Source organism: Metopolophium dirhodum, chromosome 9 (assembly GCF_019925205.1).
Source record: "Metopolophium dirhodum isolate CAU chromosome 9, ASM1992520v1, whole genome shotgun sequence".
NCBI classification, from domain to species: Eukaryota; Metazoa; Arthropoda; class Insecta; order Hemiptera; family Aphididae; genus Metopolophium; species Metopolophium dirhodum.
This window is the reverse complement of record NC_083568.1, coordinates 18,017,726-18,031,747: the sequence shown is the minus strand read 5'-3', so window position 1 is coordinate 18,031,747 and position 14,022 is coordinate 18,017,726. Positions and strand designations below refer to the sequence as shown.

The 14,022-nt window shown below is 28.0% G+C and overlaps 2 protein-coding genes across 2 annotated transcripts in view; one reads left to right on the top strand and one right to left on the bottom strand.

The window, feature by feature from the left end:
* Positions 1 to 482: 482 nt before the first annotated feature.
* LOC132952620 (GPI ethanolamine phosphate transferase 1) lies at positions 483 to 5,231 on the top strand. The gene is made up of 14 exons (XM_061024954.1): positions 483 to 1,006; positions 1,079 to 1,199; positions 2,121 to 2,220; positions 2,289 to 2,526; positions 2,602 to 2,729; positions 2,797 to 2,969; positions 3,028 to 3,255; positions 3,325 to 3,559; positions 3,632 to 3,810; positions 3,875 to 4,062; positions 4,124 to 4,320; positions 4,400 to 4,620; positions 4,692 to 4,883; positions 4,951 to 5,231. The coding sequence occupies exons 1-14, from the start codon at positions 789 to 791 to the stop codon at positions 5,206 to 5,208; spliced, it is 2,676 nt and encodes an 891-aa protein (XP_060880937.1). The 5' UTR covers positions 483 to 788; the 3' UTR covers positions 5,209 to 5,231.
* LOC132952621 (uncharacterized) overlaps positions 5,213 to 14,022 on the bottom strand; it is an 80,190-nt gene continuing 71,380 nt past the window's right edge. Inside the window, exon 5 of the mRNA XM_061024955.1 lies at positions 5,213 to 5,936. Within this exon, the coding sequence (XP_060880938.1) occupies positions 5,705 to 5,936 (232 nt within the window). The 3' untranslated portion in view covers positions 5,213 to 5,704. The remainder of the gene's footprint in view (positions 5,937 to 14,022) is intronic.

Sequence of the window (14,022 nt, the reverse complement as noted above, 5' to 3'; positions counted from 1 at the left end):
CAATAAAATTAAAATAGTCTTTAGATATAATTGATAAGAATATTGTTTTCATCACGATTTACGATTTACACAACGAATTGTGATAAGGAGACCGTCAAATCATAGAACAGTTGACTCGCCAAAACAGCACTGGAACACTACTGACTGGCGCCATCTAGCAATATAAAGTGTTAAGCCGATACAATAGCTTGTATATATAGTTATATACGAGCATACGACACGTCTGAACTGTAGTATTGTTCCATGGTATTATGTTTAGAATTGTTGAGTTTCCATTTAAATACCACTAGATGTCGCCAGTCAGTAGTTCCACAGCTGATTTGGAGAGTCATTGACGGTCCAGAAAAATACATTATATTATCTATATAGGCCGCGGATGTTTAACCTGCGTATGTTATCGTAAATCGTGATTATCATTTATCAGCTTACAAAATAATAAATCTAAAAACCTTATCGTAAGACCGTATCGTACCTAATCGTAGATAATATAAATAATAATAAATATATTATTTGTTTATTAGGTATTTACAATTTTGAATTAATATTTATTATTTAAAACATTCAGAATTGAGGACTGAGTGACTGTAATTTATTGTTGTGGTGTGTAATGTGTATTTAATATAGATTTTGACATGATAACATTATTAATCATTACTATTAAATTATTTTAAATGTATCTGTGAATTCTGATGGATATACTTGCACAGTATAGATTACATTTTTAATATATTTTATGCAGATACTTTACATATTACATTGTGTTAAATTATTTTAAAAAGGAAAAAATTATGGTTAATTTGAAAATTTTAATACTGGGATTATTTGCTCAGTTGATATTATTACTTTCTATTTTTGATATTTATTTCAAATCGCCAATCATTAGTGGTATACCAGACCAGCATGTCGATTACGAACCACCGGCTGATCGTCTAGTACTATTTGTTGGGGATGGATTACGTGCAGATACTTTTTACAACTATGCCAATGGAAATAGCCTATATTTCAAGTACCAACCAATAACAAATTTACTAACATTGTTTTTATTTCATTAATATTATTATTATTTAATATTTTTCAGACATTTATTGAAAACCAGTGCTACACATGGTATATGCCGTACTCGAGTGCCAACTGAGTCACGTCCTGGTCATATAGCTCTTATAGCTGGATTTTATGAAGATCCATCAGCTATTTTTAAAGTACCTATTATGAAATTGTTAAATATCGTTATTGAAGATCTTATATCTACTTTGATACTCACAAATACAGAGTGTAACAGGAAGACCTGACAAATGAAACATCTTTTGCTCTAACCAATATTTTTAAAATTTTTCTTTTATATATATTTTATTGACATTTTTGCCACATGTATAACATTATTTATTTCAATTTTTGATACTGAAAATAAGAATTTTTAAATCTGATGTAACGACCGGTAAAAACATGTTTTAAATATTTTATGAGAATTTTTAAATAAGTACTTGTTAAAATTTTTTTTAAAAAGTTATTACTTTTAAAATTAATAAGTTTTACTTTAAAAAAAATAAATCACCTGTCTTAGATAAATGTTTTTACAATCAAAAGTTTTCTAATAACCAAATTTATTAATTGGCTATTTTTATTTACCAAAATAAATTTTAATTAAATTTAAAATTTATATTTTCAGTATTAAAAAATAAAAAATAATATTATAAGTGTAACACAAAAGTCAGTAAAAACAAAAATTATTGATTATTACAAAAGTTATTTAATTTGTCTTCCTGTTACAGTTATACCCTGTACCTATACCATTTGCATTGATATTATTTTCAAAAAATTTTGATATGTAATACGTCTAACAGAAAAAATAAATATAATTAGTAATTGTGCTAAACTACTGTCAATCAGTAAGAAGTTACTGCCGTTGATACTTGCATTAGGAAAAATTACTTACAAAATTATTTATGTTATAACTTAACAATTATCAAATATTATACCAAGTTTTGTACGCCAATAATTTATAATTTACCTATAATATTTATTTGGTACTCATCAATAAAAGATATAAAATCTTTTATCTTTTATGGTATTACAAATATACTTCTTGTTAAAAATATTTTATATTAAAATATATTTTATAGGGATGGAAAGATAATATTGTTGAATTTGATTCAGTATTTAATAAAAGTGATACAACCATTTCTTGGGGTAGTCCAGATATTGTTTCAATGTTCAAAAAAGGTAATTATAATATCATAATTTTTCTACATTATTAATAACTTAAATTTTGTTTGTATGTTATTTTATAGGAGCGATTGCGGGAAATGTACACGCCTATACCTATGATTCTGATCTACAAGATTTTAGTGGCAAAAATGGTTCTAGTGTATTTTTGTCGGAATGGGTAATTAACAAAGTTAAATTGTTCTTTGATGAATCAAAAAATGATGAAATGATTCAAAAGAGGTTGATGAAAAAAAAATTAGTATTATTTTTACATCTTTTGGGTACAGATGTTTCTGGACATATTGACAAACCACATTCAAAGTAAGTTCTTAAGATATATTTTTATTATTATTCCTGTTTATATTCCTTAAAGTTCAAAAACTATGTTATGTTTAGAGAATATTTAGAAAACTTAATTTATATTGAAAAAGGTATTAAAGAAATAGAACAGTTACTAGAATCTTACTATAACGATAACCGTACAGCATATGTTTTTACATCTGACCACGGTATGACGGATTGGGGTAAGATTTTTGAACACTGATGTGTCCTAGGAGCTATTTAATCTTTAAACTATAATTATATTTATAGGTTCTCATGGAGATGGCTCAGTTAGCGAAACTGAAGTACCTATAGTTACCTGGGGTGCTGGACTATCATATGCCAAAAAACATTCAAACTCCTTGCCAGTGAATATTAATCAAGCTGATGTTGCACCACTTATGGCTACTCTAATTGGTATACCTATACCTGTACATTCAGTTGTATGTATTCATTTAAAAATTTAAATAACAATTTATAATCAGTTATAATTATTTTTAGGGTATTTTACCTTTAAATTTATTTAACACTGATGCTAAAGATCGAGCCAAATATCTTCTGGCTAATGCACTACAATTAAATGCTGCTTTTTCAACAGCACGTGTAAAAATTGAACAGCAATTGTTTAAATTATTTTATTCACCTTATGAATCACTCAGTACTAGTGTTCAGGATAAATATCTTCAAGATATTACAAAATTGATTAAACTCTCAAAAACTGACGAATGTGTAATTTTTTACCAATAATATTACAATATTGATAATGATTAATGTTATTAAAGATTAATTGTTTTATAGGTGAAACTATGTTATGAGTGGATAAATTTAAGTTTACAAGGAATTCATTACTATAATACATATTACAAATTACCACTTCTTTTTTGTATAACATTTATTAGTCTTGGTTGGATTACTCTACTCATACTTGAATCCAATCCTATTAAAAAGTGTCGAAAAATTAATAGACTCCATAAGTTATTAATCAATGGAACATTTTTAACAGTTGCTGTGTGTTCTTCAGTTGTTATTAGTGGTAAATATTCTCTTGAATACCTATGTGTTGAATTAATTGGTTTTAATTTTAAAATAACTGATTCTATTATAGCCCAATCCCTTCCAATGCAGTTTTATGTGTACACATTTATGCCATTAATACTGTGGTGCATATGTATTACTAAGATTTTACAGATATTTAATTTATCACGTATAAAGCAAATGATAATACATGTTAAAGGACTAGAATTGTTTGAAATATTATTCTATTTGATTGGTATTGAACTATTGGTAAATTTGAAATAGTCTTAAAAGTAGGTAAACTTACAACTAACAATTATTTCTTTAATCATAGGTGTGGACATTTTTTGAACGTCGCGTACTAACTTTAGCCTTATCTATACTATGCTTTTGGATGACTTGCTGTTCGATAGAAAAAGGATTTTCACCCTCTCAAATAGTTTTAGTATTTGGTTCTTCTGCATTATTTGCTTCTTTCCCCACAGTAATTATTATTGATGGTCATGCAAATATAATTTACGTGTAAATACTTAAAATGTATATATCCTTTAGAATGTTATTTAATAGAAAATGTATAAACCAGTGTTTTAGGTGCAATTATTTTGTTATTGGCCGGAGTAATGCACTACACAAACCAAAATGGAGTGCGTAAGATTACTACATTTTTACAAGTATTATTCTTATTCATAGGTATTGTAAATGTTGTGAATGTATCAAGTAGTATGGAAAATAAACAAGGGTTATCATCAGTAAACCAAATCGTTGCTTGGACAATATCAAGTAATATACTATTTTATTATACTTAATATTTATGAAAATTACTCTTCATAATATTAAAAATGTTTGTACTTTTTTTTAGTTTTGTCAATGTTTTTAATCAGAAAAACCTCAAATCTCTTATCAAACAAAACAACAGTTCTTTTATCAATTGGTATTCCTTATATTCAACTATCATTAAACTTTGAAGTATTATTCATGCTTGTTCTAGTAATAACATTAGCATGTTGGAGAAAAATTGTGATTAAATCTGAAGTCTCTAGTCAAACCTTATGGACTCAATGGAGACATGCATTTTTTTTCGTAAGCAAAGATCATATTAGTATTTACCAGTACAGTTAATATGTAAAAACTAATTGGACAAGCTTTTATAGTTGTTATTTAGCTTTGGATCTTTTTTCGGCACTGGAAATATTGCATCTATTAACTCATTTGATCCATCAATTGGACGGTGTTTTGTCTCAGTATTTTCACCATTTATTATTATGGGGTTGGTTCTGTTCAAAATACTTGCTCCTATTTTGTTGACTTGTTGTACATTCTACCTCACCAGTATAAAATTAAAGGTTGGTTTTCTTTTTTTTTTGTTAGAGATAAATGATCAATTATTTAAGATAAATATTTTAATTTTAGATACCACCAATCAATGTGTTTGTTCTAATGCTAGCCATGTCCAACATAATGGGTCTTCATTTTTTATTTCTAATAAAAAATACTGGCAGTTGGCTGGATATAGGGATGTCAATATCTCATTATGTAATTGTTCAATCACTTGCATTATTTTTATCCCTTATGTATGGACTGGCCGGTTTATTGATCGGCATTGAAAAACAAAGCTCTAAACATAGTTCTGATCAATTATTGCCAACTACTACTAAAAAATCAACGTAAAGTATTAAATTGAGAACATGTTATATTACATAAATATTATGTATATAAAAAAAATTAATTTGATTACATTTTTTATAATTTGCATAATAATCACTGTTTATATATGATCTCATTATATTATTATGATTGATATACATCATGAACTGTGGTATAAAGGATACACAATAAGCAGTTATCAGGAAAAATTAATTTAGTCCTGGCTCGACAAATGTAGTTAGTTGCAATAAATAGTATCTACACAATTAAAAATACTAACTACTTTATTTAAATTATTTGGCTTTCTTCAATTATTTTTTATTAATTAATAGCTACAAACATAAAATGTGTAAAGGACAAACCTTAGTGTCTTAAAAATAATAATTTATTGATAACTTACGTTCCTTGTGTATCCTATATATTATACTAGTTACTAGTTAGTATTAACAATACAACATATGTTTACTTATTGTTTACAATAAAAAATATAAAATAATTTTTGTCACAAGATATTTTTACATTATATTTTGTAATACCATGTAACTATAAATATATTAAACATTATTGTGAATACACTGTACGCTGTTTGTTGAGCTATGTTACAATGTCCCAATTCAATATGTCGACACGCTGATGACACAAATTTATTTTCAGATAATGTATCAGCAATTTTTCTTATAAAAATAGCTTCTTCTATACCACACTTGATTTTACTTGTAGTATAGACACAGTTCAGAAAACCATGTTTTGCGCTAAAACAATAAAAAATGTATGAACAGTCAAGATTTATGAATTTCAATTTTTTATAATTTACTAACAAAATATATCATAAAACATCAGAGGTTATGAACAAATTAATAAATTGCATAGTTACAGTAACTTGTGATTATATAAAATGCTATTTATTATTAATTAGGTATATATAATATAATATATATTTTTATCAACTTTGGCTAAGAAATAAATAATAATGATGAACATTCAATTAATTTTAACATTTAAATAATTTATATGAAAAACAGTTTAGTGGTGATTCAATATTCCTTTCATCATGGTGGGTATATGTTTAAACCATGATATATATTTATGTTTATACACAAGCCAATTTAATAAAAATGTTCACAATTGTATGCTAGAAATGTGTAGTAATAAAAACTTCACATTTAGGTATAGAATCATTCAGACTCGGTTTATTTTAAATATAATCTCCAAGATGTCTTTATTGTAATAATTTGTACTTGAATAAGAATATAAGATCAAAAATGTATACCATTGTATTGCAAGTTGCTATAAATGAATCATTAATATATTCTTATGAAAAATAATGTGTATCTAACCGTTTCAAATTAAAATATCTGACAGTCTAGCACAAAAGAACCTTTGTTTTACATTATATATATTTCGAGTTTGCAGTATATAAATTTAAAATTTCATAAAAGGTACTACATCCTCTATAATATACTGTGTATTCAACGACAAAGGTAACAAAATATTTGGAGCGCATGACCTTGAATTTCATTTGGGTTTTTTTCACTGCATAAAAGGACTTAATATTACACATATTTTTGGAAAAAATGTCCAGGCAGGACAAAACAAATTTTTTTTTAAATTGTAACTCCTTTTTGAGTTCGAATTTGAATTATTTAAATTTTTTTAAGCAACTTTGACTTGTAAAGTTTTTTTTTTATCTTAAAAATTCACTTACCAAGAGTGAGCCACAGTTATCATTTTTGCATGTAGTATTTATCATATTTTTTAATAGTATAACGACACCACAGTTAGAAAAAAAACATACTAAATTACACGGAACATTGTAGAATTATAGGTGGACTGTGTTAAAAATATGATAAATAAAACATAAAAGAAATCAAAATTGCTTAAATAATTTAAATAATTTATATTCTATTAAAACAAAAAAGGAAGTTACAAATAAAAAAAAAAATACGTTTTGCGCTTGCGTGTACATTTTTTTAATAATAGGTGTAATATTAAGTCATTTGTGACATTAGTCCTTTAAACAGTAACAAAAACCCAAATTAAATTCAAAGTCATGCATTCGAAATATTTCGTCTTACCTTTATCATTTATTTACTTAAAAATATGAAAAAATTTAATTTAATATTTATTTACTCAAGTTTCGTTTTTTACAATAATTATATACCTACTGTCTGTATATAATAGTTCAGTGCATAAACTGTAAAATTATGTATAATAATCTTACTAGTTTACTGACATAAATTGTTTCCTTAAAACAAATAGAAAAAAAGGTGGGTAAGTGGATGTCGCTCTGCTGTACAGTAGGTTAAAAGTGGGTCACTGTAATGGATGGTGTTAAATTTGAATTTTATGATATAATATCATTGTAAAGAAAAACGATTCTGAGCGAAAACGGTCAGTCAGCCTAAGATATTACCAAGTATATTTGATGATATTACTGTGAATAAAGTAATTTATAAATAACCTATTTACGCGGAGCTTTGTTTTCAATTTTCAATCCTTAGCTATAAAAGTTGAACATTTTATACATTTTTAACTAAAAAATAATTATTAAATTATAAATTTGATAAATTTTGTTAAAATTTGAACTTTAAATGCTTATAAAAAAAAAATTGTACCTATGTATTTTTAATATTTTTCAAGTGCTATTAGAACGGTATATTAGGAGGAGTCTTATATTAAATTTTCACGATTTTTTACCAAACAAATAAAATTTTATTGATTTTTAGAGAAAAAAAATTGAAAACCGACAATGTCCGTAAACAGCTCAAAAAGAGTCAAATTATTTTCAAAATTTTATCGTGTATAGAAAATGCTAATATATAAACATTCAGTGACATTTTCAAGTATCTACTGTTATACGTTTTTTAATTACAACAAAATAAGAAAATCGTTACATGAGATCGAGTGAATATCTAATGTTGTAAAAATATGAATTTCAAACGCTCATAAAATTTAATTTGACTTTCTTGTAGACATTTTTTTTTTTTTGATAAAAGTAAATAAACTTAAGGACAATCTTGTATTACATTTTCAAATCTTAGATTTAAAAAGAAAAATTTTTATGAATTTTCAACTAATTATAATTTGATTTTTTTCGTGATTTTTCCGTATTTTGTCAAGAACTTAAAATGCTTATAAATAAAAACTGTGACTAAGGATTTTTAATGTTTTTCAAATATCATAGTAACAATATAGTAGGAACCTTGTATTAAATTTTCAAGCTTTTTTACCCAACAAATAAAGTTTTATTGACATCCATAGAAAAAAAAAACTGAAAATGTCCGTAAACAGCTCGAAATAAGTCAAAATATTATGGTGTATAGAAAATGCTAATATAAATATTCAGTCAAAATTTCATGTATCAACGGTAATTTGTTTTAGAGTTACAACAAAAACCAAAATCGATTTTCTCGAAAACAGATTTTGCGTAAAAATTCCCGTTTTTCCTTAATTTTTCTTTTGTTTTTCACGTCGCTTTTGAAAACTACTGGGAAATGTTAACTTTTGACCACCAAACTACCAACTAGATTCACTTTCCTATCAGAAAAGTTACTGTTGAAGAAAATCCAAGCACTTTTACTGTCCTAAAAGGTGATGACAGACACAAAAAAAAAAAATTAAAAAAAACAAAAAAAAAAATTTGAAAAAAAACACATAATTGTAAAATCAATACATTCATCGCTTCTCTCAGAATCTAAAAGTATGATTAAATTGAACTTGACTCTAATACTCTATATTAAAGAATGAAATATACCAAAAACAAAACTTTGATCAACGTGATTGTTATGTTTATAATAGATTAATAGAGACATTGTTAACAATATTGTTTTTATCTTTTGTACTGAAATCTGCAAGAGCCCTAAAAATAAAAATGTCGGTTCTCATTTTAAGTGACAAATATCCGATTAAGCCAAGCTTTTTTATATGATTTGCAAAATATATCCATTTCCGTGGGTCAAAATACTATTCAGAAAATTCATCTCAGTCAAAATATTATAAAAAAAAAAACAACTCAGTATTTCTTGAACATTTAAGGTTAAAATATGTTCAGCGAGAACCTTGATCACGGACTTCAGAGAAAGTACGGGACGGACCTGTTAAATGGTCAGCACATATGGCACAACTCAAGAACTCGACTATTATCCTTAAAGTCGCTGAAAATGACGGTCATGGGTAAAAAAAATATAATACACGAGGAGTGCCATACATGTAGTAATAATATAATAATGTGTCAATATTGAATATACTCTTAAAGTGGTTTTCTACACAGCTATGTACCATTATTGCCTGAACGTTGCGCCGTCAAACGCATTAAGTTCAAAAAGAATTCCTATAGGATTCTGGTGATCCTCAGCTCCCCTGGTGTCGAGATACTCACTTTGATTCGCACGCTTTCGATCAGGATAGTGGGTATTTTTATTATACATTTAAAAGTAATGTTCAATCACAAAGAACGATAAGTAGCGTATAGCTAGCTCGTGCACGGCTGTCGGTGGGCTAAACTGATTATATTATGTTCCCTTATTATAGGGCATATTTATAATAATTTTAAATTGTTCATAAAAGGATAAACCACCCAATACTTTTGAAAATATTCCAAATTTAAGTCCATAGACTTAATATTTTTTATAATTTGGACAAAAATTGATTTTTTTAGTTTATCGTTTCCTAACACATTTGTTTTGCAATTGTTTCGTGATTTTTCTTTACTCATAGATCACACTCTGCCGTGAACATCGACAAACGATTTCTTAAATGTTTTTTCATAATTAATTTACTGTGTCTATTAACTATTCTATAATGCAATTTAAACTTGAGTAATTTCATGTATCAACATGTTTCACTCTAAAAATGTACCTATATTAAAAAAAAAATATTTTTACAATTTGATTTATGATAATTTTTCAAATTATTAAACGGTAAATTTTTACTTTTTGTCTTTAGTAAACTATATTTAGCCCATCATTGTTTAAAATCGCATTATAAGATACAACACAATGTAAAAAAGAGTGTAATTATACATTATAATAAATAAGCTTAATGAGATGTCTGTTGTACTCACTGCCACTAATTGGCATTTTCATATACCTACCTAACTAGCTACTTACCTAATATATTTATTTTAATTGTTTTCGGCGATGTAATAATATATTATGACGTTGTGTACAATAATGAATTGCGCAAACATCCGATAACGAATTAAGGGTTCAAGAGTTTTAATATAATATGTTCGAAAACAAATGAAACTTTTTAATCATCATAATATTATATATGTTGTTTTGTAACAATATAATATTATGTAGACATAACTACTTTTAGAATGTCGAGTTATCTACAATTGTATTCGCATAACCGTTACCATTGTATGTAATCATATAATAGTAGGCATACTATAATAAGGAGTACGTATTTATAGATTTTCATTCGCATTCAAAAAATAAATAAAAACATTAAATGCTTTCGAAATATTAAAACGGATGTCAAGTGTATACGAGTACTGGAAATATGTTTTTTCATAATAAAAACGCACCTGCGCGTATACTGTGAACGTTTGATGTCGGTTATTATTCTTATAGTACCTATACAAGTATAACAATATTACTTGTTACAAAATATTATGTATTGTTTATGTGTTTGTTTTTTAGAAGCATATTTCAGTACTACCGATATTGCAAATGCGAATCGTTTACTTGTACATTTTTTTTCTATACTTGAAAGTTAGAAGTATATAAAATAATAATTGCTAAGTGTCTAATAAGAAGTGAATGTTAAAATATTTTCACTACAAATTACAACTATTGTATTATTTATTGAAATTATTATTAATACTATACATAATATATTGTTGTGTTATTCGTCAGCTGACAGTTGATGGCTATAGTTTGGTGACCCGGCCTTACAAAGTTACAAAAATAGTGGATTGGGAATACCTAACGTGTTTTTCTCACGTTTCGATATGATATTACCCATCGCGATTATGTCGGTCGACTATAAGGCACTCGACTGGTTTAATTTATATTTAGTGACATACTCTGCATTAAAAATAATCACACAAAATATATGGCGAAATCATTGGTTAAACCAAAACAACAACTTACGTGAAATAAAACAAAGCATAAATCCCTGGCCACAATACAAAACCTCAAGAAAAACAGAAATAATAATAAACAGACTGAGAATCGGCCACACCCACCTCACACATGAACCTAACCTCATTAAGAACTAACCACCGACGGAATGCACCTCATGCGGAGTTACCCTCACAGTAAAACACCCGATGACAGAATTCCGATAAAATGAAGAAGAAAGGGAAAAACTTAATATACCAACGAACTTATATGAAATAATTGGACCCGAGTGTCAACCAGAAAAAGTCATGTCATTCCTCAGTAGGTACCGTCGAAATAGAGAAATACATTTAAGAAATATATTATAGTCATAAGTCACAAAATCCCCCCCTGTTACTGTAACCAAATTGTTACCCAAAAACATATTTAATGTATAATGTAAGAATGTATAAGCTAATGGCCCATGTCACCAGAGCTAAAAAAACGATCAATAAAAAAATTTAAATACTCTGCATTAATAGTTTATATTAAATATAATATACGTCACGAATTGTATTAATATTTTTATGTATACATCGCATTAAGTAGGGAGGCACCTGCAAATTGCTACAATTACCTATGATCTATAAACCTACGAAACGAATTTGAGTTCAGAGTTGAGTGAGTTTCATGGTTCTTATATATACATTTTAATAAGGCTGAAGAGATTTTTAAAAGACAAAACTATTTGCATTATTTAACAAAGAAAAGAGTTAGTTTTAAAAGTTAAATTGATTTTTATTTGGAATAAAAAGTAAGCCAGGAAACTCGTTTTTTTGTTATTGTATAAAACAATAAAACTTTTTCAGAACTAGTAGTACAAAGAGATCCAGTTTAATTAAAATGCATTTGAATAAGACACCCAAATTTATTTTTAAAAATATGACAGAATAGGTAATTAATGTTATTAAAAAAACAAAAAATGTACACAGGGGCAATGTACTTTGTTTTAAGATTGTAAGGTGGATTTTTCGGAAGAAAACATTTCTTTCTTTTATAAAATCAATAATTGTTTAAAACAATAATTGTTCAACGTAGAAAAAAAACCTGATAAAATACTGCAGAGACCTGTTCAGACTCACCGTGGTCTTTGATGAATACCTCGACGCTATAGTTAGGTGGTTGTGTTTTGTAATATCAAAATCAAAACCAACAATAAATCATCAATTTCGAATGACGATTTTGGGCGGAGATCGGTTAAAATTGCGCATGCTTGCAACATTTATTCTCATTATTTCGATTGGTTGTCGACGGGAGCTTTTTTCTACACTCCGAGAAACTGTTGAGGACATGTTGAAACATGATCTCTCCAAATTTTTTTCCACCTATATTGATTTCCGATCCTCAGAGGTGCGTTTGGTACGTGGATGTTTTAGTGCGCTCCTGCCAGTATACCTAACAGTGTTAGTAGAAAAAGTCAGAGAAAAACATCACCGTGAAACCAATAAATTCACTTTCAAACACGAAATCGTCTCGAATTTCGACCGTATACGTCGAATTAAGTTCATAAATTAAATAGAATCGTTTCGTATGGGAAAGCGTATGTATGGCGTACCTACATTATATTATATAGATCGATTTCGCTTTTTTATTCACCTACTACGCGGTTTTAAATAATAATATATTCTCAAATAAGCCGTTGATCCTGCGGTTTGAACGTTTTTTGACCGAACGGATTTATTTTATTCGGATTTTTTTCTATCTTATTTATAATATATATTGCCTGTTTGAAAGTATTATGCGGGTTTTTTCTCCTGCGATTTTTAGTGAAGACAATTTAGTTAGTATTGAACGGTCGAATCTACCTGCGCGTATACCACTATATCCTATCTTCTATATCTTCCTCTCACTCCATTTCGCTTTTATAGGTACCTATCTAACTACCACTAGAAAGAGAGATACGAAAAAATCACAGTAGAGACGTCGCGTGCGGATAATATATACAAAAACTATGTCCATACGCGGAGAAGACGCAGACTTGGTCGGATAATGATATGTGTGTCTTGGGTTAAGGTTAGGTACCTATATGTACACTGCACACACGATACCTTATATACCACGATGTGAATGTACGGTTTATTGTGCACGTTTTTGATTTGTCCACCGCAACGGTGTACGTAATCCGGGGTTGTGATCGGACATTGAATTATAATTATTAACAAATCGAGGACGATATTCACGTTTTTGAGGATTCGTGAATTTTTTTTTATACGAATATTGTGCACGCTTTTTTCCGTTTACCGAGCGATCAACGACGTATGTGTCATAAATACTTGCATGATAATTTCCCAAAAGGTCAGCGTCGCATATATTAACGTCTATATTATAGTGTTGGACATCGAAAGTCGTATTTTCTGCAGCCGGCGAAACTCTCCAACACTATAACATTATGCCCAAGTGCTGCCGCGAATGAATGGGTACGATGAATACAGCACGTCATAATAAAGATAAACCATTAAAGCATGAAATATTTCACTCAATTATCGCGTTGATGTTGTCCGCATTAATAGGTACATGATGGCTACAGGTATCACAGGGTTCCCTCATATTTTTCCCAGAACCGAACTATATAGGTTTATGCGATACTGTTAAGTATTTGATATTTGGTATAATATTATTACCATGTACGGTTACCACAAGGTACCCATTGCAGCTGTAAAGTTTACAACGCACGACTTCTGGAAAGTTGACGTTGTTGCGTCATTGTCTGCCTTTGCAATCACAGTCAATG

Bases quoted from the DNA above. Each gene is read 5' to 3' on its own strand.
- LOC132952620 (XM_061024954.1), top strand. From the start codon at position 789: ATGGTTAATTTGAAAATTTTAATACTGGGATTATTTGCTCAGTTGATA. The intron at 2,527-2,601 runs GTAAGTTCTTAA...TGTTATGTTTAG, and splicing joins ATTGACAAACCACATTCAAA to AGAATATTTAGAAAACTTAA. The intron at 4,321-4,399 runs GTAATATACTAT...ACTTTTTTTTAG, and splicing joins CGTTGCTTGGACAATATCAA to TTTTGTCAATGTTTTTAATC.